Source organism: Macaca thibetana, chromosome 15 (genome assembly GCF_024542745.1).
Source record: "Macaca thibetana thibetana isolate TM-01 chromosome 15, ASM2454274v1, whole genome shotgun sequence".
NCBI lineage: Eukaryota > Metazoa > Chordata > Mammalia > Primates > Cercopithecidae > Macaca > Macaca thibetana.
In genome coordinates, this window is record NC_065592.1 from 2,962,218 (window position 1) to 2,989,878 (window position 27,661).

Genomic DNA, 27,661 nt, shown 5'->3' on the forward strand with positions numbered 1-27,661 from the left:
CCACCCTCCACCCCCATCATGCTCTCTGGACATCCCAACCCCTACCTCTCCCAGGGACAGGGTGTGGAGACCCCAACCTCCCCCCTTCATCAGGAATGGACAGGCTGTCCCCCCACCTCCTTCCAGTGCTCCTGAGCATGGCCAAGATCCAGGGATAAAGCCAGCCCAAATTCATACCGGGTGCCAGCCCAAGCAAGGAACTAGGGAGGACCCAGGGCCCCTCCAGGGCTGCCTCTCAACATTCACAGAATGTTCCCCACACTCGACACCCTCCCCCAACCCCTACAGCCTCATAAAAACACGGGCCTTCCATTGACTGTAACTGACAAATTTATTGAAGTCTTGGAAAGAGCTGATCACCCGAGAATAAATAAAAGACACAGAACATTCACAGAACCAGTAGGTAGCTCGAGATTCAGGTTTGTGGGAGTGACTTTGACTTACACACAGGCCAGCCTTTGTGTCTGGGGCACACACAGCTGCAGGTGTCTCCCAGAAACTCCTTCCCAAAGGATCTGATGGAGGAGGCAGGGCAGGCTCAGAGAAGCCCCGCCCTTCTCCAGTGGGGAGACCTCCCAGTCTGGGCCAGGCAGAGCCGGCTCCAGCAGGGAGGGTAGGCTGTTTGGCAATGGACATCTGTGGGTGCAGCCTGGACACCAAGGGCCTGGGGTGGACTGAGGAGGAGACCCTGAGGGGCTTAGAGAATTGAGCTTGGAGAGAAGGGACCCCAGGCATTTTTGCCTCCTTCACAGGGTACTCAAAAAGAACAGAAAGATCTAGGCCGGGCGAGGTGGCTCAAGCCTGTAATCCCAGCACTTTGGGAGGCCGAGACGGGCGGATCACGAGGTCAGGAGATCGAGACCATCCTGGCTAACACAGTGAAACCCCGTCTCTACTAAAAATACAAAAACTTAGCCGGGCGAGGTGGCAGGCGCCTGTAGTCCCAGCTACTCGGGAGGCTGAGGCAGGAGAATGGCGTGAACCCGGGAGGCGGAGCTTGCAGTGAGCTGAGATCCGGCCACTGCACTCCAGCCTGGGTGACAGAGCGAGACTCCGTCTCAAAAAAAAAAAAAAAACAAAAAAAAAAACCAAACAAAAAAACAAAACAGAAAGATCTAGAGACCTGGGGACTGGGGAAAGCTGCTCCCGGGGAAGGCGGGGCTGGAGGCAGGGAGGCCCCCCACAGTCTGGGGAGGGGGGGGGAACAGGTGTGTCCCTGCCCCGCGGCATCCTGCCTGGACAGGCAAGGCCAATCTCTGACCTAAAGAGGGAGCCTCGGGGTGACGGCTCCGAGACATACGGAGCCTAGGAAGTGAAAGCACGATTATGATGATTTCTCAGTTTTAGAGATGAAAGCATTTTTTCAGCCCTTGGGCTATGCTGGGCTGGGCTGGGCCTCAGCAAGGTGACATTTCATGTCTAGAAACAGCAGCAAGTGCTCGGTTAATTGATCAATAAAGGGGAGAAATTTGCTTACAAAAAAAGGCCGGCTTGCTGGGCGGCCACCAGGCAGGCCAGCCCTGTGTCAGAGGAGGGGCCAGGTGGGTCCCTCAGCCCCCAGGGAGGGAGCTGTGTGGTCAGCAGTGGGAAGCTCCGAAGGCACCAGCCCTCCCTTGATGCCCTGGCCCCATTTCCTCGCAACCCCCAGCATTCCCGAGCCGCCCACCCAGGAGCAGCTCCCTCATGTCCAGTGCTGGGTGGAGCTGGGCCTGGGTCAGAACTGAGCGTGGTCCACCTCGTCCAGCCAGGAGGCGGGGCTGGCAGGGAAGTCAGGGTAACCCCCGCTGCTCCCCGTGGATAGGTCGGAACTGGGTCCGTTCCCTGCCAGCACCCTCATGGGTGGGGGCCCGCCGGGGGCTCCCGAGGGCACAAGGCCCAAGCTGGTGTCTGGGTACACCAGGCTGGAGAGGAGGGGCTGGGGGCCAGGGAGGCTCTGCGGGGCGGCGGGGGACGGGGGGACACCATAGGGGCTGCCGGGACGCAGCTCTCGGTACTGCTCTGGGCCTGCCAGGCCTCCATGCTCTAGTGCGAAGTTGCCCAGGGCTCCCGAGGGCCGGCCCAAGGCTGGTGTGGGTTCCCCCAAGCTCCCGTAGAGGCCGGTGGCCGGGCCCATTTCCGCCAAAGAAGGCTCATCTGCAACAGAAGCAGAGGCTCAGTCAGCGTCTGCCCTCCACCTGCAGCCCCTCAGAGTCCCATCCTGCAAGCAGAAGCACCCTTGGGCCAAAGCAGGAGTGGCTGCCCCACGCCACATGACAGGTCAGCACAGATCCCTTCTGCTCTTGGAAGGCGTGGCTGCCCCTGCCCCTTCCCTGCCCTCACCCCTGAGTCAACCCAGGTGTCTCAGGCCTGGTGGGATCAGTCAGGAACAGCCCAGCCAGGGCCCAGGCTTTCAGGACCAGCCCCACAGCAGCCTAGGGAGGGGGCACAGATACCACCACACACATTTTGCAGACAAGGAAATTTAGTTCCAGAGAGGCTGAGTGAGTAGTCCAGGTCACAAGGCGGCCCAGAAGAGAATGTCTTGCCCACACTCTGAGGATGGGCATCAACGGATGGGGACGCAGCATCCCCGGTGCTGGAGAATGAGATAAATAATCCGGGCCCCACAGAAGGGTATGGAACCTTCTCTCCCTGACCCCAGGTAGCCCCTTCGCGGCCCTCCCCAACTCCAAGCAGCAGGGACTTTGACTCAGTCTGTCCCAAAATGCGCTGCCCATTCTCCTAAAAATCACTGCAAGGGCTAGGAGCCAGAGAGACGGTCTGGACACGCCCACCACCCCACCTGAGAAAGCCCAGTAGGGGCCCAGCTTGGGGACAGGTCGGGCCACAGGGATTGTGTCCCAACCAGGGGAAAAGCAGTGGTCCGGAGTGGCCAGCCAGGGCGGGGAGGGTGCTGGGGATCAGGTTCTTAAGTGAAATGTTTTTGAAAGTACAACTTAAGGAGCCCCCTAACCCCATGGGAAATTCAGATCCGCAGGCCCCCTGCGAACCCTCTGACGCGCGCTCGTCCCTCCCCGAGCTCCGCGATCCCCCCTGCCTACCGGGGAAGGAGACCTCGGCGTCGCTGTCCTGCCCCTCCTGAACGCTGTCCTTATCCGACTTGGAGCCGCCGCGAGAGCGCTTCATGTTTCGGAAATACTGTCCCCAGCGCTGCCGGCCGGCATCCTTCTTCAGCCTCTTCTCCTTGGCCCGGCGGTTCTGGAACCAAACCTGGGGGCGGGGCGGGGTGAGCGGCCGCCCAGATCTGCGGGGGTCCCCAAGGCCGCGGGCGGGAGGGGAGCGGGGGCGAGCGCTGACCTGCACCACGCGCATGTCCAGGCCCGTCTCGGAGGAGAGCTGCTCACGCACGTGGCGCGCCGGCTTGGGCGAGGTGTTGTAGGCGCTCTTCAGCGTTTCCAGCTGCTTGGCGGTGATGGTCGTGCGCGGCCGCTTGGCCGTGGCCTCGGCCTCTGCGCGGCGGGCGAGCGGTGAGACGCGGCGGCCCCTCCAGTCCCAGCCGGACCCCCAGCTCTCCCCACCCCAGCTGGCGCGGGGACATCGGGGCCCCAGGTGCCCACTCCCAGCCCGCCCCCACGGGCTTCTCAGAATGCGCGGGCGCTGGGAGCGATTGGCGAAAACGGGCGGCACCCAGGCCGGGGTGGAGGGGGCGCCGGCGGAGGGCGGGTTCTGCTGCGGGGGGTGGGGGCGGCGTCTTCCCTAAAATCACACCACCCTCCATGGCGCCCCGGCCTTCAGCCTTGGCCCCCCTACTCCAAGTACCCTGCTTTCCCCGCGGGCTCCCCTTTATTCTAAGGGTGTGGGTATGGCCCAGTCTTCGCGGCCAAGAGTTTAGGGCAATAATTCCGACTAGGGATGAAAAGTCGTACACTTCGGACCAAACGAAGCGGTTCGGGGCGCGGGTCTGTCCCTGACTCCGCCGCTCCCGGCCTCGGCTTCCTTCGGCCCGCACCGCCCTAGCCCAGGCCCCTTTAGTGAGCGCTTGGAGTGAGCATTTCCCCGGAAGCCCCCCTGGACCTGGCCTCAGCCCCATTTTTTCAGACCAGAAAAGGTGGGAGCGTCGTCCCCTCGGCTGACCTCGCTGCTTGGCAGTTTCGTAGTCCGCCTTACACACGAGCCGGCTGTCCTCCATGAGGTAGAACTCGTCACCCGTGGCCAGCTGCCGCTTGCACACGACGCAGGCAAAGCAGTGCAGGTGGTACACGAAGTCCTGGGCGCGGCGCACCACCTGCGTGGGCGGGATGCCCAGCTGGCACGCGGCGCACTTGGTCCCGAAGCGCCTGCGGGACGCATAGGGCCCGGCTCAGCGCGGCAGGGCGAGGCTCATTTCGCCCCGAGCGGGTCAGAGAGCAGGAATCGGGTGCCCCGGAGGAGGGCTCCGTCTGGCCCTGCAGGTTGGTCTCCAGCCTGGCCTCCGGGGCAGAGCTGTCCACTGCCACTGAGAAGGGAACCTCAACCTCAGGAAGACCTCAGGGAGCCCGGCTGCCACTGCCTGCAGGACCCATGCCGGATCTGGGAAGGTGAATCCGGAGGGAGAGGACCCATCTGGGCCTGGTCCCTCACACCCCACAGCTGGAACCATGAAGGCCACTGGGCCGGAGCCCCTGGGTCCTGAGCATTCGGGATAAAAACACCACCAATTTCAGAGGGACTAAGTCCGATAGAATTCTACAAACTTGGGCGTATCTTCTCTAATGACTGCTTCTGTGATTTAGGAAATAAATTGTTTTTTTCCAAATAATACTTGCTGATGTCCCAGTCAGGCCCAGCCACCCAGGGAGCACCCATGGAGAGGCCCCACCCTTAGTTTGGCCAGGCCGCAGGGTGCCCTGCCTGGGTGACAGGAGGGGGCCGGGATTGTGAGAGACGTGGGCTTTGAGGGCCTGGCCTCGGTGATTGTGAGGCGAGGAGTCCCTGGGACGGGCGTGCCCTCTGCTCCCACAGTGAGGCCCTGGGGTGGCAGGACTCCGGGCCACCTTTCCTGGGGCAGGCGTGCCCTCCGCTCCCACAGTGAGGCGAGGCTTCAGGACTCACTTGAAAAAGTCATCCTTGCAGTAAACACTCTCCCCTCGGCTGAAGCAGCGCTCAGCCAGTGGCGTGTGGCAGTCGCTGCATTTGAGGCACTTGCTGTGCCAGTGGCGGTCCAGAGCCTTGAGGATGAATCGGTCCAGGATGTGCTGGTCACAGCCGGCACACAGCGGAATCTCTGTGGGCATGAAGAAGCTCTGGGTCACCTCCTAGACCAGGAGGCAGTGAAGCCACCTTCCCACCCCAATGCAAGTCAGCCTCCCCTCCAGCTCGCAGGACTCAGGGCTGCTGAGGGGTTCTCCTCTCCCTGCAGGCCCTCTTCCCCAGCCAGCTTAAGTGGCCCCGCAAGTTCTGGGAGTGCATAGGCATCCTATGGTAGGAACTAAGGGGAAACTGGCATCGGTCTAAAAATGTGTGTGTGAGAGCAGGAAAGCAGCCCAGGCCATTTCACGAGGCTGAATACTCAATTACAAAATGTTGCCAGTGCCAAGAAGGGTGCGTATGGAGCTCAAATGAAACCCCACCCCAGGCCTGCTGTCTGAAGCAAGGCAGGAAACACAGGGAAACGGGTCTTCACCATCACCTGGAGCTGGGGCACCCCACTGGGTTCTCCTTCATATTAAGTGTCATGACCACTCTTTCTAGGGACTCCTGGAAAATGTAGCTGCCCCGTCTGGTGGCCCTGTCTGCAGGCCTCTGGGGTAAATATCAATGCCTTTCCCATCACTGGGTGGCCGCAGAAGTACTTATGAGTGCACTGGACAAGCTGATCCACTGCCTTTGTGTCAGGCATGGGTGCCCCCAGCACCATCAGAGTTACTCAAACGTCCGGCTTCCCGCTGCTTCTGCCCCCCACACTCCACTTCGGGACTGCAGGCCCCCTGGAAGAACCACGCTGGGGAGGTCCAAGGGTGCTCTGTGGGAGCCTGGAGTCTGTGAGTGGCTTTTCCAGGTGTCAAGGGCTTAGGACTCCCTCTTCACTTAGAAAAAGTCTCTGGAAGACGGGAGTGCCCGCTGAAGGGACCGGGACCTGCTGCCCTATTGCATCCGCCTCTCTGGCTGTGGACCCCGCCGGCTCCAGCCCGTCTCCCAGCGGGTGAGAGACACCGGCAAGGTGCTCCCTCGGCCTCTGGCGGAAAAAACTGGGCTCCGCCTCCCCCCGCACTGGCGGGAAACCGGCGATGAATGCGCCCCGCATCCGGCAAAACCGCAGCAGCTCCGGGTGCGGAGTATTGAGGACCCGCCGCGCGCCCGGGGTCCCCATCGCAGGCAGCGATCGCAGGGCGGCTAGGACCCGGCATAGAGCGGGGCGGCCCGACAGGCCCACACAGCGCGGATTCAGCACCGCGGATCGGACAGCGCCTCGGCCGCAACGCGCCGCCGGAGCCCGAGTCGGGCAAAAGCCGCCCCAGCCCACCCCGCGCCGCGCCCGCGACCCCAGTCTTACGCTGCATGGCGACTCCAGCCCCGGCGGGGTCTCCTGCTGCCAGGGATGGCGGGGTCGGCGGAGCCTGGAAGCCAGCCTGCCCGCTCTGGCCAGCTCTCCGGAGCGCAGGGCGCGCAGCCCTCCTCCCTCCCTCCCTCTCTCCGCCTCCCAGCCCCCGCGGTCAACCCCTCCCAGGAACCGTCGAAAATAAATAAATAAATAAATAAATAAATAAGTAGGGAACCTCGAGCCCCCACAACCTGGATGGAACCCCGTCCTCCCGCCGGTCGGTCCCTCCCACTCCCCACTGGCTCAGGGGCCTCCTTCCCCATCCTGCGGCTCCAGCTGGCCCGGGAGTCGAAGAGAACTGCCCAGGTTCTCTAAGAACCAAAGTGCTGGGAGCTAGAGTATTTCCAGCAGGAAACTGGGGGCCTCGGAGAAGCGAGGCTTTTTCCTACAGACGGGCCCTGGCCGGGGATAAACCGAGCAGGTGTCTGTGGACGCAGACGCTGAAACCTGATTTCCGGGGGAGACCGACGGTCGGAGTTCAGCTCGACCTTGGCCCCTGCATCTGACTCTGTTCCGCTGGAACGTGGAAACAGTTCGGGTGGGGCGACCCTCTTGGGGACCCTCCGGTCCCGTGGTCACTGCCCTGCCACTGCTCCCTGCGCCTCGTCCAGCCCAGGGGGCCGGCTCAGGGCTGCAGAGGTCTCCTAAGCCCACCCTGGACCCCCGAGAGCTCCCTGGCCTGAGCAGTGCGGTGCCACAACCTCACTCACTCCCTGACAACCCAGGCCAGGGGCCCCGAAACAAATTCAGGCTGAGGCGCCCAGGCGCGGACGTTCCGGGGTCCTCGCACCCACTCCCGCCCAGGTCCTCTAGCTCCTGCCAGCCTCCGCGGCCAGGCCCGGAAAGGCCCGAGGATCTCCGGGTCTCCCCGGTGCAGCCGATCTGCCCGGGCACCCACCTCGGCGCAGGTCCGCCCTCCGCGCCAGCAGCGCTAGCAGCAGGTCGCCGCCCGCCGACTCCCGGGCCGGGCCCAGCTCCCCGCGCGCCTCCATGGGTCCCGCCGCCCGGCGTCGCCACTCTCCGGTCCCGAACTTTCTCGGGCCCGGCGACGCCACCCCGCAGTGGTCCCGAACCGGCGTCCAAGCGACTCCCGGTGCTGCTGGGTGCTGCGCCCGCGGGCCGCCCTGGGGCCCGGAGCCTCTGGCCGAGCGGAGGGCGGAGCGGCCGGGGGGCGGGGCCGCGGTGCGGGGCGGGGCCGGGGGTCGCGAAGACCAGCCCGGGGTGACTGCGGACTCTGCGCGCCTTTGCGCCGGGACCTGAGGTGCCCAGAGGCCGCCCCGCGTGCCCGGCCCGAGGGCGGACACCGGTAGGGGAGGGCTCAGGTCAGAGCTGCCCGCCAGCGTTCGTCCCGGCCCCGCAGCTTCCTGCGCAGGAGCGGGCCGAGGGCAGAGGCCTGGGCTGGAGCACACGCCAGGAGGGCTAAGGTTCCCGGGAGAGGGGTCGAGAAGGCGGCCGGGTCCTCCCGCCGCTGAGGTTTGGCCTCGGGAGCCGCAGATGGTCGGCAGGAGCTCAACCCGAAACGCAGAAGGGGTGAGTGTGGCGCTGAAGGCTGCGTCCGGGAACCACAAGGTGCCCGACCGATCCCAGATGTTAACGGGCTTCTGGGCTCCACCCCTGGAACTGCGGCCCCGGACTGGGCTCAGGGAGGACGGGCAATCCTTGAGTGAGAATAGGCTGTGTCCTGGACACGCAGCCAAGACCTCGGGTGGTGGGGGGCTGAGCTGGGGAAGCCCCAGGGCACACCCTCCATTTCCAGCCCCCAGCCTCTGGCTCCATCGGAACAGGGTCCCTTACCTGGTATTCCAGCCCCTTGCCCCAGTCCACACAGGTGAGCTCTCCAGAACCCACGCTGTCCTTGCAGGCAGAGGGATGCACCCACCGCTGCCCAGAGGGCCCTGGGCCAGCACCAGCCCTGGGCAGCCACCCGGGGAAGAACCCAGCAGTGGGCGGCCCTCAGCAGCACAGGACATGGCGAAGGCAGGGGGCCCTGGCAGCGCACAGAAACACCCAGGAAGGGTTGGGGGACCAGGGGCTGATGCCATCCTCCAGGTCCCTCTCCCTGTGGGTTTCACAGTAATACTCTGTCCACTCTGTCCATGGCTTCTGGACTGTGAGCTTTAAGGGCCCAGGCTTACAAGGATGGGCAAAAGAAACCACAGTCCCTCCTTCCCAGCTCCCAGCAGTTCCAATGTGTCTGTTCTGAGCAGTGGCCCACGCAGCCCTCTTTCTGCCCCTTCACTTTGCACCGCACTTGTTACCCGAGAAGGGCCAGGGCAAGGACATGCGGGCGCAAAGCCGAGTGTGTGCGGGCTGTGCTGGGTGCAGGTGGCTGAGCGTCAGCTGCTGCCGAAGGGAGCAGGGGCCCTGTGTGGCTGGACGAGGGAAGGGGCAGCGGCAGGTCAAGGAGGCAGCCCACTCTGCTGGCATCTGGCCAGCCCTCCAACAATGCCTCCATTATTTCCCAGCGTCCGTGGTGATGGAATGGCCCTTGGAGAGGGTGGTTCAGGCGGGAGACCCAGCCCTGGGTCCCCTGCTGTGGGGTCCAGAGGCCTGGGCAGGGCTGTGTGCAAGAGCTGAGGGGCACTGGTCACCGGGAGAACTTGGCACCCCTTGCTCAGCCCCATCGCCCCCCAGATGTGCCTGCGATGCCCCTTTTTCTCTGGGGGCCTCCACTCCAACTGCTGTCCCTCACTCTTGCAGGCCAGCGTCAGGCCCTCCCTGCCACCCTGGGATCTGGAAACTCACTCTCTGCACTGTTCCCATCTCTGTGTCTCTGTGACTTTCTTTGCCTGGCCGCTGGCCCTACACGCACCCACTTCCTCGCGCCTCTGCCGGTTTCTGTCCTCGGTGTCCTGCTGGGGCTTACCCCGAGTCCCGCCCAAGGTGCAGACGGCGGCGGCCCCAGGCCTCTCTCGGTCGCGCTCGAGCCCCGTTTCCAGCAGCATCGCGGCCACCAGGCCGAGTGGCGCGAGCCGCGCTCCTCCTAGGTCGGCGTCCCCTGGAGGGCTCGGGGCTCCCAAGTCCCGGGAGCCACTGGGCCGGGCGCTGTCCGCGGTGCTGAAGGAGGCGCCCGCTGCCCGCCCCGCCCGCGCGCCCGCCCACCTCTCGGGGGCCCCTCTCACCGCCCCGGTCCCCACCCCCGCCTGTCCCCCTCCCCGGTGCTCGGGCGGGCAGCGTCGGGCGCGCCTCCCTGCCTGGCTGGGTTGGGCCGCTCTCGGGGCCGCGCCCGCTCCTCCCTAAGCTCCAGGCCCCGCTGAGGCGCTGGGATTCGCCGAGATTCGCAGCAAGCGGGTCGTCCAGCCGCAGGGCAGGAGGCTGCTGACCCTCCCCTTCTGGCGTGCAGCCTCTGGAAAGCAGTGCGCAGGCCGTGCCCCAGGGCAGCCCCTTGTCTGATCACCTCCAGCCCAGGGCTCACTGGGGCACTCTCCTGCAGGTGTTCTGCTGGTCGAGGAACTTTCCACTCTTAACCTCCTTGAACTCAACCTCCAACTTCTGGGAGGAGCCCACCCGGCACCCCTCAGGCTGCCAGGAGGAGGGGCACCTGCAGTCCCCCCTAACAAAAGCACTGCTGCGGACTGAAGACCTTGGGCATAGGCAGGGCCTCAAGGAATTGCCCAGCACACACCCAGGCTGGTGTCTGCTTCGTGCCTGCCGAGGGACTGAGTTCCTGCCAGCCTCTGCACAGCCTGGCCAGGGAGGTGCCAACAGGACTCCTCCAAAGCCACAGACCAGACTGTTGGAGACCACTGCCCCGCCCCCACCGGCACAACAAAAGTGGGGGTGGGGCAGAAGAAAACAAGGGGTCAAGGGCACCCCACAGAGCACCACAAACTCAGCCTTAGCGAGACACTCAAACCCAGGAAGCAGAGGGGTGGCCGCTGACACAGGTTAAATTCCTCTGAGGTGCCCTCAGGCAGGGCTGCCGCGCGTGCACTTTGTAAGTGTGTAGTTTACATGCATCTCAGCTGCCCTTTAATCTGTGTAAAATCAAGGGTCTTGTCCTGTGAGTCTCCCCCAGATCAGCTCCAGGGAGACGATCTATCACTGATTTCCATCCATCACTTTCCATCTCACCCTTGGGCTGTCTCCTTCGACAGAAGAAATTCTAGGATTTCAGATGTCCAGTCTGTGAACAGAAAGAAGGGTCCATTCTGCACCCACCGCCTCTACCACAACTCCCATTGGTAGAGCTGGTTCACATTTCAAAAGAATCACCATTTTTTCAAATGTCAGATTTCTTTATTAAAATGTGTACATCATAGTTTACTTAAATACAAAATATTCACTTTCCTTGCAGGTAAGAAATTTCACTGACATTTCCATGTCGATTTGCTTCTTTTTAATAAAAATCCTTCCATTGAAAATAAATAAGCATTTAAATTACTGAACTATTATATTCATTAGTCTCAATACCTCTTAAAATACTTAAAACTTTAGAAAATAGACTCTAAACATTGCCTAAAGGCGGCATCCAGCTCTGAGCAGGCCACACGAGGTGTGTTTGGGCATGGCATTACAACCCGAGGCCACCTCCACGATGGCCCAGCCCCACCACTGACGCTCTGCTGAAAATCCTGCCCCTCAGCAGGACGCAAGCTTGTCCCCCAAATAGTGGTGACCTCGAACTGCAATATGATGAGGAAAGCAGCGAACACTGCCCTCCACAAGGGTTTCCGGAAAGGCTGAAGCTGGAGACGAGACGGTAAACCACACCACCATCCCAGGTCACCCCAGGCCACCCCAGCTGAATATATTCAACACTAGCCAAGAGGCAAAAGTTTAGTTTAAAGGGTTCAAAGGCAAATACACTGAACCCATGTGTAAACCTGCCTGGTTTTCAAACTGAAAGAGAAACACTCTGGTTTCTTCAATAACCCAGGCCTGCACTGGATGAAGCAACGAAGGCAAGGTCACGGCTGCTAAAGCACAGAGGGGTTAAAAAGTGTGAAACCATAAGCAACTCTCGAGTGAGAGACGTGAAGCAGGAGGCCGAGGCACCAGACACCTCTCCCACCAGACACCTCTTCCACCAGCTGCAGGGCCCTGGGCAGCGTTCTCAGCCCAGCCATTCTGTGACAGTTGTTTAAGGAATCAGCTGTTGACTTTTTAAGTGGCAACAATCACATCAATATTACAGGGGTCTTATGAATACATCCATGTGATCAACTCGTTAGTAAACACAGGAGTACACAACATAAAGTAGGCAAAGCGGAAAAAATACAATTGTCAAAGTCTCTCTCTCTCACACACACACACACGGGCACACAAATACATGAGAGTCTATTTTAGCCAAATCAAATTTTGCCTGTGAGACACACCAACAGCCACAAAGAATCTCAATATAAATGTTCCCAGAAATAGTGTATTTGTTTGTTTAAATCTTCAGAGGCAATTGACCACTAAATGTTTTGGGTTTAAAAACAATGTTTAAAATTATGAAATGGTAAAAGAAATCATGACCAAAGCCTGGGAGATCAGTGCCTGTGTGGAGACACTTCCCAAAACAGCTTCAGGCAAAGCAGCCTGGTGCAGGCCCCTGCCACCTCCGCCCCTCCACGGGCCGAGTGAGACGCTTGTGTGTGTGGCAGACGCCTCTGGTGCTGGGTGACGAGCAGACAACACAGGGGGCTTTAGAAGTCTCCCTGGGGCCTGTGCTCCCAAGGGCAGACCGCTCTCCTCCCCACCCCCCAACAGAGGGGCCTCTGCTCTGAGCACTGCCCACTGATCCCAGAGCTGCCCTCCAGGGACCAGTGGCCAAATGGCCCCCATTTACCTGCCTCTCTCGTCACCAGATAGACAAAGGCGCTGCCTCTGAGGGTTAAATGAGCCGCCATCCTTCCAACCCCTAAGTCCACTGCCCGAGGCCTCTGGGGGTTATTTTCTGAAATGCAGCACAGCCACAGAATTCCGTGGTTCCTCCCCTGTTGAATTCCCCACATCTGGCGTGGAACACCGAGAGCCCCTCAGGAACCTGCCCTAGGGAAGCGGCCACAAGCACAGGATAGTCCCTGGAACTCTGCTCTGTCCCCGCCCGGCCAAAGGAGAACACTTGGCAGCCTGGAGCAGGGGGCAGGGGGCACGGGGGAAGCAGGGGGGGGCAAGGGAGTAGAGGGTGCAGGGGGTGCTGCGGGGGGAGCGGGCGAGGTTCTTCTCTAAATACAAAAAGAAGTCCTTGCAGGATGAGGCAGAGTCGAGGAAACGAGATGAAAGTGTGTGGGGTACACTATTTGGCCTGGACTCCCCACCCTCCTTTTTAGATCTAGAAGAGTAAAAATACCGAAGTCTTTTTGCTGTAGGACCTGCAAAAGGAGCATGAACAGACTTGAGTATGCCAGGAATGCAAACATCCCCACAAAATTACCCCGTGTTCTTCCCTTGTTAGAAGAGCATTTGTAAAACCAGGACTTTGAAGCCAAAAGGTGCCGTCCGACGTGAAAGCAGGCCCACATGTTTATAAAATCCCTGATCATGTTAAAGCTGCAGGTGGCACAGGGCAGGGCTGCCTCCGAGGGAGCTTCCGCCATGGCTGGCAGCACCCGGGCACTCACACGGCCGGGTGGTGGTGCTTGACCTTCCACCGCCTGGACCTCACCCGGAAGAAGAAGTACATCACCATGAGGAACAGGGACGAGGCCACGTACAGCACGACACAGAGACTCATGTCCAGGCTGGAGAAGTCAACCCCGAGGAAGGGTGCAGCGCCCCCCACCTCCTTGTGGACCCCGGGCCCATCTGGATCCTGGAGTTTCACGTCCAAGCTGTGGTGCAAGCTGTCTGGAAGGGCGGGCCTGGGGCCCAGCACACTGGGTGGACGGACGCTCTGGGCGTCTCGCTCTCCACGGGACATCTCTGGGGGAGCGAGTCTTTTCTCCTCTTCCTCACCCCTGGCCAGGGCTCCTCCTTCACCGGAATCCCCCTGGTCTGCAGAATACGTGTCTAAGAGGTTGTCGCGGGTGTAGTGCTGCTTCAAGAACGTGAGCACGTGGCCTTCATCCCAGCTGGCCAGGCCCTTAATTTCCTCGTGGCAGGCTGGGCAGAGGTCCGGAGTGGGCCACTGAAGCTTAGGAAACCTGGGATCCTCACTCAGATGGCCTAGGAAGGAAAGGAAGCGGGAGAGCCCGAGGTAAGGGGGCTTTGTGGAGCCACGTGCAGCGTGAGGCAACCGGACTCCTACTCCCACCACCGCGGGCCTCTGCTGCCCCAGCCCAGGGTCCTGCCAGGCCTCCCTCCCTGCCCTTCCCACCACCCTTCCCTTGCAGTGTGGCCCAGGTAACATCCTGCTTCTGCAGGCCCCTGCGCACGTGTTCCCCTCTGCCGGTTCCCATGCCTGCAAGTAAGGGGACGCTACACGCTCAGCCTCCGCCACCTCCCGGACCGCACCTGTCCCAAACCACCCAGCACTCTGCTTCCAAAACGGAGCATGCAGCTCTCACCTCGAGGCCTTTGTCCACACAGTGCTGCCTGTGTGCCCCTCCCCTCACTGCTGCCCCTCTGCCCTTTCCTGAGGGTGCACCTGAGGCCCTCTACCCACAGTGCCCCGGCCACCTGGGCTCCATGGACAGCGGGCCTCAGGTAAGGGCAGAGGGGAAAGAGCAGAGGGGCAGCAATGAATTTCCACTGCACTTCAGATACACGGGCCCTTTCCAGACTACAAATCCCTTCAAATCTCCAAAACTCGTTTCCAAAGTAACACCTGCTCACTCCTGGGCCCAACAGGCATCCGTCATGCAGAAGCCGTGGCAGACGGCGCCTCCCAACTCTCCCAGCCCCTGCCAGCCGACTTGCTGATGCCCGGCCACCCTCAGAGAGCTTCCAGAAGTGAATGTAAATGCAACCACGTTTGTCTGGAGGACTTCACATGTGCCTGAAATCAAGAGATGCCCGGCTCGGGCCAGTCACTGACTGCCTATCCTGCTAACCGGTGCCAGGTGCTGCACACGAAGCCAGAGGGGACAAGCACAGACCAGTGGCGCTTGGTCAGAAGCTGCCAGAGCCTCACAAGACTGTGAAGTCAGGTGCGAGTCCTGGGCAGAAGATCCCGGGCGGATCTCCGAGGGGCCTCCCAGGAGCTTGGGTCTTGAAGCACAGGCTGGAGGTGGGACTGGGTGGGGCGGGACTCTCGGGAGGGACAGTCACACCGGGCTGTAAGGCCCCTTTTTTTTTTTTTTTTTGAGACGGAGTCTCGCTCTGTTGCCCAGGCTGGAGTGCAATGGCCGGATCTCAGCTCACTGCAAGCCCCGCCTCCCGGGTTCACGCCATTCTCCTGCCTCAGCCTCCCGAGTAGCTGGGAGTACAGGCGCCCGCCACCTCGTCCAGCTAATTTTTTTTGTATTTTAGTAGAGACGGGGTTTCACCGTGTTAGCCAGGATGGTCTCGATCTCTTGACCTCGTGATCCGCCCGTCTCGGCCTCCCAAAGTGCTGGGATTACAGGCTTGAGCCACCGCGCCGGCCTGTAAGGCCCCTTTCTGCTGCAGCCTCATGACTGGAGTGGTGGAGGCACATGCAGGCTGGGGCCACAGGTAACAGCAGGGGCTCCAGGTCCAGGCAGGCCTGGTGAGGTTCCTGGTCCCACCGCCTCAGAGCCGATGGCTCGGGGAAAGCACACGGAGCACTGTGGGCGGCGGCGATGCAGAGGCTGCCAGGGTGGAGAGGCGGAGGAGCTGCGCTGACCCAGGGAACAAATCCCACAGACACGCGGTGCCTTCGCCACATGACCACGGCCCCGGCAGTCAGGCTCAGGCCAAAGAAAAACCAATTTCTTTAGTGCTTCAGCTGTAATATGTTTTTCTAATACAGTGGATTAAATAAAAACCAATAGTTTAGTGGCATTTTCTATTCATCTCTATTAAGATTTATTTCTCAGTGGAATTATTTTTAAGCCTAATTTTAATCTGCCACTGATTTAGGAACAGTTTGAAGTACTTGACTCTGAGAAAATACATGTGCTCTATTTAACTATTTTTTTTTAACAAAATCACTTTGAGAGGTTTGGTTTACGTTTGGACAACAAATTTTCATACAACTACAATTCCTCATCAACAATTAATTACGTTCCAAGCTTTCCAGAATCAAAAACATCCTCAGAGTCTAACGGGCACCAGTGGGCACTGACGGCGGAAGAAAGAGCCACGAAAACATCCTCAGAGTCTAACGGGCACCAGTGGCTACTGACAGGGGAAGAAAGAGCCACGCCCATTCCAACGAGGGTCCAAGAGCCCCCCGAGTGAGAGAACCATCTAGAAAGCCGGGGACAGAAGCAGCCTGGGAAAGGCTGCGGCTCTGGCAGCTCCCAGCCACCCAAGTCCTGATCCCATCAGCACAGTGGGTGGCACGAGGCCGCAAAGCTCAGGGCCAAGCCCCACCGCAGCCGCGCCATCCGTGCTGTCCCAGGACCAGGGCCTCCCTCCGCCCGTGCTGAGCCCCCCACGCCCAGGGGCTTCTCACCTGCCAGGCGGCCGTTCACCACATTATGTTTCTTCCAAAGCCAGAGGATGGCTTGGTCTGGGGTTTTCACCGAGTCCATGGATTCTTTAGCCATTTCCTCAAAGTGCTCGCCACATTCCTTACACCCAAAGAAGGTGTGAATGTACCTCCTCATCGTCTGCAGCACAGCCTGGGGGTCGTCTTCAAAGCCTGCAGGGGAAGAAACACCGCTGACAATGGCAGGTGCTGATAATGGCAGGTGCGTGGGGATCACCTGACCCCACGCCTGTCCAGAGAGCCTTGGGGGAAACTGCTCCTGACAGGTCGGGAAGCCACCTCACGTCTCCCCGGGGCCTCAGGCTGTGGGCACAGACCAGGAGCCAGCACCAGCCAAGATGTCCAACATGCCCACGGGTGCCGCAGTGTCTGGAGACACGATGACCGTGGACAGCCCAGAGGGTGGACGTGCCAGGATGAGCCACAGACTCGGCCGCCAGGGCCCCAAGGAGCCTTTCCAGGAGCTCCACGAACCTCCCACCAGGCTTCCGGCCGTCTGTGCCAGAACGCCCGCAGTGCCAAGCAATGATTCTTCCCTGGGATTTGCCAGCTGGGTGAAATCTGCAGCTGTCGTGTCTGAAAGCCCTGCAGGACACCAGCCCAAGTGGGGACACGGCCTTAGGAAGTGACTCTAGGCTGCTGCCAGCCACGGGCGTGAGGATGTGGAGCGGGTGGGCAGGCACAGGGACGGGTGTACCCACAAGCCAGAGTCTGTGCCACCGAACGTAAAAACAGCCGTGGACAGGCCGGGGTGCCTGCAGATGCTGTGAACGAACGCGCGCCTCAGGAAAGCAAAGCCCTGCCCGCAGGCGGCAGGAAGTGGCCAGCACCGCACCCAAGGGGAACCCCTAAGAAAACCAAGGGGGCAGCACGGGGCAGGGCTCGGCAGTCCCCGCTCAGACGACCGACACGGGAGCTTGAACGCACAGACAGGAGACCCATGAGATTAAAACAGATTACATGTCAGCATTAAAAAAAGACACGCTTTCGCGAATGAATCCGTCTTCATCGACAGCAGGCCCTGGGGGAGCTTCCCGTGCAAGCGAAGGCCTGACGCTTGTTGTGGCTCCCTGCAAAGCACAGCTGCGTGCAGGCCCTGATCTCAGCGTCCTGGTCGATCCTTAATCCCGACACTTCTTGTTTATTTCACCCAGAGAAGGTGAGAGTAGAGCAGAGCACCTCCTCCTCGGCCTTGAGTGTGTCCACAGGCAGCTGGGCGGTGTCTCAGGCGCCGGCCCTGTGACCTGGCCCGTCTGCCCTGCTCTCCTGCCGAGAGGGCTTCACGGACATCTGCCTTGCATCTCCACGTAATCCCCCTCCCTCTTCCCCACATTGCCGCAAGCATGGGGCCACTCTAATCTTTAAAGTGGACAAGAACCATAAACCTCTACCTGTGGGGGGATTAGAGGCCTTTGCAGGCATTTTACTAGATGGGGCTTAAACGTACAGTAAAGAGAAGAAAAACCTTCCAAGACTTAATCCTGTGGTCGCCACTGACCCAATTCTCTTGGCAGGAGGCTACTCCTGGAGGCTGCTTCCAATATGCTGATGGGAGGAAGGAGCGCTGAGGGTCTTGTCAGCGGTATGCTTTGCCATCACGCTGCTCTTACCATTCCACTACACTAGGCCTGGTGCTAGCATAGTTTAAAATCAAATACCCTGGTCATTCAACTTCTTCCCTCAGCCAACACTGTACCCACACTGCCTTCAAGGAACCGTTCCTCATGCCCACATGTGCCCGTGTGATGAGAGCAGACGGAAAGGGGGACGGCGTGTCGGCTCAGGCCTGCGTGTGCCCGTGTGATCAGAGCAGATGGAAAGGGGAATGGCGTGTCAGCTCATCTCCTCACCAGAACTTTCTGTGTGTAAACGTGAGGTTTCCTAACTCAGCCTCACGTTTCAGAAACAGTTATTTTTTTTGAGACAGTCTTGCTTTTGCCCAGGCTGGAGTGCAGTGGCATGATCTCGGCTCACTGCAGCCTCCAGTGCTGGGATTACAGGTGTGAACCTTGTGCATGGCCCAGAATCAGGTTTACATGGTCTGGCTGGGCATTAGATCAGGCAGTGTGGATGCTCTGATTTCAATTTCTGTTTGGACAGCTCCCAACGTTTCTCCCCAAAAACATACTACTCTTTTTTTCTGTATCATTATGAAAAGGATTTGAGGTTAAAACCCACCCTCTCCCCTAACCAGACCCTCGAGAAGCAGTAATCCAGTGTCACCTTGAGGAGGGCCAAAACAGTAGATTTTCAGATGGCCACTACAGTGCCCCCATCCCAGGACACTCTCCCGCAATGTGACTTTGCTGCTTCTCCCATTAACAGGTGGAATCTATTTCTCTCACCAGGAATTTAGGCTAGATCAACAGGATACGGCAGAAGTGATAGTATGTGACTCCACACTGAGGCCTCTCGGGGGGGGTCCTGCCTGAACCTGGTGCTACTTGGTGGGGAAACCACATTCAGGAGCACGAGGCATTCCAAGGTCCCCTGGACTGACCAGCTGCCACCAGATGAAGGCAGACACGCAAGTGAGCCCAAGCAGCAACTCACAGAAGAACCGCCCAGCCAAGCCCAGTCTAAACTGCTGACCCACAGCATGATAAGCAAACACAGTGGTGGCTGCTGTAAGCCCCAGCATTTTAGACTAGTTTGTTATGTGGCAAAAAAGAACTGCAAAAGAATTTGAGAATTTTACTGGAAAGAGTATCGAACTGTGTGAGTCAAGACTCCACTTCGGCTTTCAAGTAAACATTAATGAACCTGAATCACTGCTTCAACTGAGAAGCACACGCACATCAAAATTCAGAGGGAATAAAAAATCCAATACATACTTTAGTGTTCTGTAAAGGACAGAAAATTTCATTTTATCTATTTCCTAGTAATTGAAAATTATTAAATCCAACTTCAAAGTTTTATAGGTTTTAACCCCTTGCGGTGGGCAGCCTCTGCGACGGTCCCCAGAGATCATGCCACCTATACTCACCCCGCCTGTAATGTCCACCCCTTGCGAGTGGCCTGGGCCTGGTGACTGACTACTGAGCAGAATCTGACAGAGGTGACGGAATGTCATCCTCGGATGGGCACCCTCTCACTGGCTCGCTCAGGAGGCTTGCTGCTATGATGTGAGCCGCCCCACGGAGAGGCCCTAAGCGCCTGCAGTCAACAGCCAGCATGGAGCTCAGGGCCTTAGGCGAGCCACGTGCAAGGAGGTGTGCCCTGCTCTCTGCCCCATGAGGGTGCTGGGAAGCCACTCTCCCTAGGTGGGTCTCAGGTGACCCCCCAGGCCCCGCTGACACTCCGATTGCAGCCTGACCAATCCTGAAGATGAGGACCCAGATGAGGCCATGCCCGACCCTCAGAAACTGTGAGCTCATCACCATGGGAAGTTCTGGCTGCTAAATTTCAGGGTGATTTGTTATGCAACAGCTGATAATGAAAACACCTCTCCAAACAGATTTCACTTACTTTTTTTTTTTTTTTTTTTTTTTGAGACGGAGTCTCGCTCTGTCGCCCGGGCTGGAGTGCAGTGGCCGGATCTCAGCTCACTGCAAGCTCCGCCTCCCGGGTTTACGCCATTCTCCTGCCTCAGCCTCGGCTCACTGCAAGCTCCGCCCCCCGGGTTCCCGCCATTCTCTTGCCTCAGCCTCGGCTCACTGCAAGCTCTGCCTCCCGGGTTCCCGCCGTTCTCCTGCCTCAGCCTCCCGAGTAGCTGGGACTACAGGCGCCCGCCGCCTCACCCGGCTAGTTTTTTGTATTTTTTAGTAGAGAGAGGGTCACCGTGTTAGCCAGGATGGTCTCGATCTCCTGACCTCATGATCCGCCCGTCTCGGCCTCCCAAAGTGCTGGGATTACAGGCTTCAGCCACCGCGCCCGGCCTATTCTGTCTTTTTAAAGCAAAAAACAGGGAGTTTACACTGCAGGAAAATTCCCAGCCAGCATTCCCTTTCTTCTCCATGGTTTATTTCCTGCACGTTAGCCACGCGCATCCTTGTGAGTTCTGACAAGGGGAACTGTTGCCCCCGCAGCCACAGCCCTGGGTAAGTTGCCTGTGGGCGGAGTCTGAGGTGCGGTTCCCCTGCCTCGGTGCCCTGGCGACACGCTGCCTCACATACAGCAGTACGCGCCTTCGCACACACCGGCTGGGTTAACGTGTCGGGCAGTCCGTCGGCCCCTCCGGCTGGACAGGGACAGCTTACCTGTGCCAACCAGGGCGTCTGGGTGGGTTGAGGCTTCAACAGTCAAAGTGTGGAACAGTTTCCAGAGAGAACACGGGTAACCCCTCAACTCAGATCGGCTTCCTTGACATCCAACCCACTTTATGTGATTAGTAAGGAATATTCCAGAAATCTAGGAAAAAAAAAAAAACAACCCAAAGAATAAAAGATAATTGTTGAAATTAAAAACAGTCGACAGATACCTTCTTGACTGGGGGGGTGGTTAATGGGGGTGTGGTTTACTGAAGCTGTATCAACTGTACACACAAGATCTGTGCCTCCTACCGTACGCAGATTTAAATTCAATAAAACAAATGAGAGGAAATGGTCTCCTTTACTAAAGGAGCTCTCCAGCCACTCTGAAGAGGAGAGCGAGCTCTTCTGTATCTTGATAAACCAGTAGTGTTAAGCATAAAAAGGATTCACCTTTTCAATTAGAATTAGTTGTAAGGACAGTATTAACAGAAAAAGGAACTAACAACATACAAAAGCTCAACCCTCAAATAACCCTCGGCCAGAAGAAACAAGGCGTGTTCACTTTGGAGAAGCAATGGGGTGGCCCTCGGAGCGGGTGACTGCTGGCCTGGGAGGGCTGTGAGCCCTGGGCAGATTCCGTTCGGTTTGGTTTTGTGTCTCATCCACCTTTCCCTCCCTAAGGACTCCTGAGCCTGGGACGCGCGCTAGAGGGAGATGTCCTACGTCACAGTCATGTAAGAGGGTGTGCCCATGACCTCCAGCTCAGAGTGGAGTCAAGGTGGAAGACGGACTCGGGCAAGCAGCCCAGCACCGTCTGCTTCTCAGCTGCAGCCAGCGAATGACAAGGCTGGCAAAGTCACAGCACGCTAAGTGCACCTTATAGGATTCCCAGAAGACCTGCTGTGTGCCGCTGACCACGCCGGCCACGCTGACCACGCCGGCCACGGGGGCGTCGGACAAGCAGCATGGTGGGTTTACTGCCCGTGACTAAATGCTCTGGGGGCCACAGAGAAGCTGCTGATCTGGACTAAGGAGGGAACGGCAAGAGGGAGTGCCAGGACCGCTCGGGGTGCTGGTCCCCTGAGTGAAGACTGGCACCTGCTGGCAGCTGGTCTTGGGGAAAGCTCCGGCAGGACTGCCCACACTTACTGAATATAACTTTTTTCCTTAGATTGGCTTACTAAATTTAAAAAGCCCAAGTACTACACTGCTTGAGAAAACCCCATTTTGTCCAAAGGACAGGTGGTCACAGTGCACTTTTGGTGAGCTGTCCTCAAACTGAAGCCCCAGCAAGACGCTGCCAAGGCAGACACGAGGCCGTAGCCATGACGCTGTCAGGGAGACAGTAAGTCGCCGCTCCCCTTCATCACAGTTAAGGGCGAGGGAAGGAGGGCGCGGCGTGGCTGGCAAGGGTTCTGGGGCTCACCCGCATCTTGTTGTTGACCAGGTCGAGCACAGCGTTGTAGGGGATCCTGTCCAGGGGAAGGCTGGCCAGCCACTCCTGCAGCGTCTCCAACAGTTTCCTGACTGGCGGTCGTCCAGGGAACAGCTGCACGAGCAAGGAGCCACTGGAGAGCTACGGACCCAACCCGGGCCCGCCCCCACCGCCGGACACAGCACCTCCGGGGACAAGCAACTCCGTCTGCGGAGGGGCTGAACCTAGGACGGGGCCTCTCAGAACTCGGGTTTCTCTGATGGGAGGCAGGAAACCTGAGGGGCTGTGGGGCAGGCGTCCAGCCAGCACCTCTCCCCAGGACAGCCTGCGCCCACGGCCATGCCTTTCTCCAGCCCATGCCTGCAGCTCACCCACCTGTGCCCACGGCCTCGCTCCCTCCAGGTGACAGGCAAGGTCACGCTGTGTGACTCATCATGGAACTGGCGGGGGCTTGCTGATTTATTCTGCCTTCCTCACCAGGAGCTGCGCTGACCCCACCTGCCTGCCCGCTGGGCTTCCCTTCCGTCATCGCTGACTGTGTGAAGGGCGCGCGGCAGTGCACAGGTGCCGGCAGCCGGGGCTAACTGCCTGTGGCCTCGTGTGGGCTGTGAGGCTGGCTGATATCAACACAGCTTAGGGAGGCATCTGGCTGAGAAGATCCCAGGGCTGTCTTTTTAGGAGGAACTCCGATCAGCTGCTGCACCACAAACCGTGCAAAACGCAGGCTGCCGAAAGAGCTCCGAAAACCCAAGCTGAAGCTCATGGTGGCGATGCCAGACCAGAAACGCCGGCATCTTCAGCTCAGTCCAATATATTACTCTCCCATGCAGGTTAAAAAGTACCATGATTAATTTACCAGTATCAAATTTATTTTGGACATCCAAATAAAGTTCAGAAAAATATCAAGAATAACTTACTAATACCCTGGCCTAAGGAGTTACCTAGAGCACAAGTGTAAAAGCTCCAGGCCTAACTAGACTGAGGGGGAAGACAGAGAAGCGGGGAGAGGAGAGCAGGTCTGCCTAGCAACAGCTGTGTGACTCCAGCGAATTAGCCGGCGGCCATCACCACTAAGAGCCACACTGTCCGCCGCTAATATGATGGACAGATTAGCAGGACACTTTCTTAAAGGAAACGAGGCCAGCTAGAGATTTCTGAACTCTGGATGGCACCGTGGGGTAAAAACCTGCCGAGGCGATGCTCGTGCATTCATCTGCGGGGCCTCGGGTCCTTCAAGGCTTCCTGTACTTTTCACAAATCACATTGTAAGTAAACTCTATCCAAAGTGCTGACTATAAATTATTCTATCACTAGCATCTTATTTTTGGCAAGAGAAATAGTTTAAGCCTAAGCCCCCTGGTCATTTAGACAGTGACAAGTAAGTGAGCTCATGGAGTTACACCTGGCCACCTCCTTGGCTGGTCCTCTTCAGCCTGGCCCTGGGCACAGCGAGGCCTGAGCTCTGTTGGGCTGCATATCTCTGCCCACTCCTGGCAACCCCTTCAGTGGTTTCAGACACCACATCTGTGCTTGTGACAGTGCTGAGTGTGAAGCCCCCAGGACCCCTCCCTGAACCTGGCTGGCAGAGCAGGTGCACACCCCCACCTGGATCTGCACGGCCCCCGCCTTTCCCTCTCCCGCCCAGCCCCTGTGCACCGCTCCTCCGAGAGCCAGCTGAGGTGTGCGCCTCCGTTCCCTCCTCCGTCTCCTCTCCAGGAAGCCAGAGCTGGGCTTTTCCAACAGGTGCTTCGCTCATGGCCCCGCCCCTCTCCACAGCCACCGCGCCAGCCCCAGTGCTGGGAACAGCATGGGATGCAGGAGGCACTCGGGAACAGGTGGAATGAGCTGGGGCACGGGCCTGAGCGGACAAAGCAGGGTGGAGAGCACCTCAGTGGAGACGGCGGAGCCCCGGCAGCGTCCGACGGCCCCCAGGGCCCACTCTGTGCAGGGCCAAATTCCCACACGCAGCCCAGACCAGAGCCGTCCCAAACCTTAGCCAAGACAGTCACAAAGTCCTTGAGCGTCTTCAGCTCTGCTCCAGCCAGGGACTTGTGGGCTGCCAGCTCCACCCGCAGGAGGTAGTGCAGCCCTGACTCCAGGTCCGCCGTGTACAGCCTGGACCTACGACGGGACACGGCAGAGTCAGGGAACGCCCAACCTTTCCCTCCACAGCACCTCTCCCCGGCCTGGCTCCTCCCCACGGACTCCCGGGGCCCCCGGGAGGGCTCCTGAGCGGCCCTCAGCGGCTGGGGTGGGTTTCTGAGTGAGCCCGCCCAGCAAGCACGCAGCCTTCGGTCTACCCGCGCTGTGCCCCGGGGGCTTCGGTTCAAAATGAATACTTGCTTGTCAAATTCTCTCCAAACCACGACTTCTGAATTTTCTTCTTTGTTTGGCTTTTCAGGCAAGGAAAGCGATTTTTTCCTCACATCCGGCAATGACTTCAGGTAAGAGGAAAAGAAGGCCCGCAGAGGCTTCACGCTGTGAGAAAGGGGAGGGCAAAGGTGAGAAGAGCCTCCTTTATAAAATCCTGAAGCAGGAGCCCCCGGCATTCAGGAAAGCTCTGGGCCACCCCATCCATTCTTCGGGCATGTACTGGGGACTGGGGGTCGGCCTGGGCCGCGGCTGAGCTTCCACCTGGGGATAAGAGGAGACACACCAAATCCACAGATTTATAGCCAGTTCCACTTGTCATAAGTACTATGACTCATTTATGTTTGTGGGGAACTTAAGGCGTTTTGTAAAGCTGGGTTGAGCATCTGCCAAGATCAGCTTTATTCTGACTGAGATTTCCGACATGCCTAAGAGCCTTCGCCGACGCGCCCACAATCTGCCAGCCCTGAGTGGGGCATCTGGAAGTCGGGGCCTGGGGTGGACGCCAGCCCCTCCCTCAAGTCAGGCCCCTGAGCCCCCTGCGTGCCTGCCCCGTGTGGACAGGGTGGAGCTGAGCCCCGTGTGTGCCCGCCCCGTGTGGACAGGGTGGAGTCGCCTTCTGAGGACACCCTCAATGCCATTATCGAGCACTTCAGTGTGACGCGGAGCTTGTTTCCAAAGACAGCATGTAGCAGTGATATTTGCAAAAATATTGAAATATCTATAAAACTACTAACATTATTTGACACTAAGAAGTTGTCTATATGATACTTTTAACACTAAACAAATATCTGGCAGTGGTTCAGGCCGCTCTGCCAAGGGCAGTGCTGTGCCCCAGGCCTGGAATGGGCCACCTTGTTGGCACAGCGGGGTCCCCAAGCACTCAGAGCATCTCCTAACAAGCTCAATGGCCTCTCTGGTTACCCTGAATTCTAGCTTTATCTTTTTTATTTCCACTTACCTATTTTTGAGACAGGATCTTGCTCTGTTGCCCAGGCTGGAGTGCAGTGGTGCAATCTCAGCTCACTGCAGCCTCAACCTCCTGGGCTCAAATGATCCTCCCACCTCAGCACCCTGAGTAGCTGTGGCCACAGGCACTCTCCGCCACATCCAGCTAATGTTTTATTTTTCATAGTCTGGAGTCTCATTATCAACCTGGGCTGGTCTCAGACGCCTGGGCTCAAGTAATCCTCTCACCTCAGCCTCCCAAAGTGCTGGGATGACAGGGGTAAGCCACCACGCCTGGTCTCCTTTTCAAAAGGACAGGAAAATACCTAAGCAGCTGCGGTCTTCGGGGCTTCTGTAGGGCGCCCTCCATGCCCCAGTTGATCTTTGAAGAGGCTAAACTGGAAGCCCCAAGAGACAGGAAACATGTCCTATCTTCACTGATGTGTCCCTGCACCTAGGAGCCTGGTGTGGTGAGCCACCAAGAGCCACAGAGTCAACCGTGGCTAAACCCGCACATGCCGGAGGCGCTGCGGCTTCAGGCCAGGGAAAGGGGCCACCCAGTGTGGGGCAAGGCCGGCCTCATGCTGTCCTTCTCCCCAAGGTGAGGAGGCCGGGTCCCCTCCAGCCTCAGGATGTTACTTAACTTTCTCAATCTTTTTTTCTTTTTTTTTTTTTTTTTTTTTTTGAGACAGGGTCTGGCTCTGTTGCCCAGGCTGGAGTGCAGTGGTATGATCTTAGCTCACTGCAGCCTTGACCTCTGAGGCTCAAGCAATCCTCCCACCTCAGCCTCCTGAGTAGCTGGGACTACAGGCACACACCACCAGGCCCGGCTAGTTTTTTATTTTTAGTATAGGCGGGGTCTCACTATGTTGCCTGGGCTGGTCTCGAACTCCTAGACTCAAATGATGCACCTGTGCCCAGCCTCATTTTTCTCACTGTTTTTTTTTTGAGACGGAGTCTTGCTGTGTCGCCCAGGGTAGAGTGCAGTGGCCGGATCTCAGCTCACTGCAAGCTCCGCCTCCCGGGTTTTTACGCCATTCTCCTGCCTCAGCCTCCCGAGTAGCCAGGACTACAGGCGCCCACCACCTCGCCCGGCTAGTTTTTTGTATTTTTTAGTAGAGACGGGGTTTCACCGTGTTAGCCAGGATGGTCTCGAACTCCTGACCTCGTGATCCGCCCATCTCGGCCTCCCAAAGTGCTGGGATTACAGGCTTGAGCCACAGCGCCCGGCTCTCACTGTTTTTCTAACCTTATTCAAGTTGTTTACTTTTTTGTTGGGCTTATCTGAAGGGCACACGGGCACTCCGCGCAGAGGCAAAGAGCTTATCTGAGGGGCACACGGGCACTCCGTGCAGAGGCGAAGGGCTTATCTGAGGGGCACACGGGCACTCCGTGCAGAGGCGAAGGGCTTATCTGAGGGGCACACACTCTGCGCAGAGGCGAAGGGCTTATCTGAGGGGCACACGGGCACTCTGCGCAGAGGCGAAGGGCTTATCTGAGGGGCACACGGGCACTCCGCGCAGAGGCAAATGGCTTGCCAAGGTTCTGCGGTTCTCAGAGAAGAGAGCAGAACGTGAGGGGCAGGGCCTGGTGCCCACCCCTACTTCTCATTCTGCAGAGGCAGGCACACGGGCTTGCCTGCCAGCCCCAGATACAGATCGAACTGCAGCCCAGAGTCTACCCAGAGCCATGTTTGAGGAGCATCTGCTGCTCCCGAAGCACTGGCCCAGCAGCCCTTGTGCATGTGCGGGTTTAGCCACGGTTTCCTCTGCGGCTCTTGGTGAGTCACCACGCCAGGCCCCTCCCAGGTGCAGGGACACAGCAGTGAGAAAACAGAAATCCACGAAAACACAGCACAGATCAGCAATACCCAAGGGCTGAGAGCCAGGGCCCAAATCTGCCCAGGGAAGTTGGGCAGAGGGGCCAGGGCTCCCCGGATCTCACACCAGACTTGCGTGGTCTACTCGGAGCCTCTGTTCAGTAACTCTGCACGTCACCGGGTTCCCAGATCCCACAGGGCACTCACACGTTAATCAATCCATGCGACCCATTTGGGTAGATCAGGTAACATGCAGGAACCGAGGAAACACCGAGCTTCTCCAGAAATGCTTTGTCCCCATCCAGCGCCCGGACCACCACGATGCCTTCATACGGGATCAGGTCTAAGATCACCTGGGGGGTGAGAACACAGTGACACTTCCACAGGGGCGAGCAGCTTCTCAGAAAACACGACGTGCAGATACACGGCCTTGCAGGGAACCTTTCCCAGAAGGGCACGGAGTGTGCCCCCTGCAGGCAAGACCCTCACTCACATCCTCACGCACATCTGAATTCCTATCGCACTTTAAGGCAACCGATGGCACACACGCCATGCGCAGAAACCAGTGTTATTTGGCAATTTTACAGACCAATCAAAGAACACCCTTATCCATGAATTTGCACTTGACTTTCTAAAACCAGGGCGCCTCTAACAACACTGACACTGGTCAAGTGAGTCCTTGTACACAGCAGCCACGCCCCATGGCCTCACGCTCCTGTCCCCCGTGTGGAAGCTTCGTGGCCGGGGCAGCAGGCCTCGAGCTGCCACTCCTCCCCAGCCACCCTGCTCCTGTCTGGTTCTGCTCAGGCTGAAGGGGCAGCAACAGGGTCTTGGTGGCAGAGAGAGCACAGGACTGGCATCTCAGCATTTCGGAAGAAACCCCGTGTGCGCCAAC

General features: G+C 58.6%; 3 protein-coding genes across 4 annotated transcripts in view; all 3 read right to left on the minus strand.

Moving 5' to 3' along the window:
- Positions 1-12,459, minus strand: part of UBAC1 (UBA domain containing 1) — a 287,889-nt gene extending 275,430 nt beyond the window's left edge. Inside the window, exon 1 of the mRNA XM_050760085.1 lies at positions 12,204-12,459. Coding sequence (XP_050616042.1) covers positions 12,204-12,459 — 256 coding nt within the window. The remainder of the gene's footprint in view (positions 1-12,203) is intronic.
- Positions 1,120-6,179, minus strand: LHX3 (LIM homeobox 3). Its single transcript, XM_050760179.1, has 5 exons — positions 5,032-6,179; positions 4,075-4,277; positions 3,298-3,449; positions 3,042-3,210; positions 1,120-2,133 (listed from the first exon to the last, which is right to left on the minus strand). The coding sequence occupies exons 1-5, from the start codon at positions 5,211-5,213 to the stop codon at positions 1,715-1,717; spliced, it is 1,125 nt and encodes a 374-aa protein (XP_050616136.1). The 5' UTR covers positions 5,214-6,179; the 3' UTR covers positions 1,120-1,714.
- The window catches only part of QSOX2 (quiescin sulfhydryl oxidase 2), a 40,486-nt gene continuing 23,562 nt past the window's right edge, over positions 10,738-27,661 (minus strand). For both annotated transcript variants that reach the window (XM_050759921.1, XM_050759922.1), the window contains exons 6-12: positions 26,974-27,119; positions 23,973-24,107; positions 23,621-23,750; positions 21,621-21,743; positions 20,201-20,351; positions 15,966-16,154; positions 10,738-13,612 (exon numbers count right to left, since the gene is read on the minus strand). In XM_050759921.1, coding sequence (XP_050615878.1) covers positions 13,065-13,612; positions 15,966-16,154; positions 20,201-20,351; positions 21,621-21,743; positions 23,621-23,750; positions 23,973-24,107; positions 26,974-27,119 — 1,422 coding nt within the window. In that variant the 3' untranslated portion in view covers positions 10,738-13,064. The remainder of the gene's footprint in view (positions 13,613-15,965; positions 16,155-20,200; positions 20,352-21,620; positions 21,744-23,620; positions 23,751-23,972; positions 24,108-26,973; positions 27,120-27,661) is intronic.

Bases quoted from the DNA above. Each gene is read 5' to 3' on its own strand.
- LHX3 (XM_050760179.1), bottom strand. From the start codon at position 5,213: ATGCCCACAGAGATTCCGCTGTGTGCCGGCTGTGACCAGCACATCCTG. The intron at 4,278-5,031 runs GTGAGTCCTGAA...TGCGTCCCGCAG, and splicing joins TGCAAGGATGACTTTTTCAA to GCGCTTCGGGACCAAGTGCG. The intron at 3,450-4,074 runs GTCAGCCGAGGG...CCCGCCGCGCAG, and splicing joins CGAAACTGCCAAGCAGCGAG to AGGCCGAGGCCACGGCCAAG.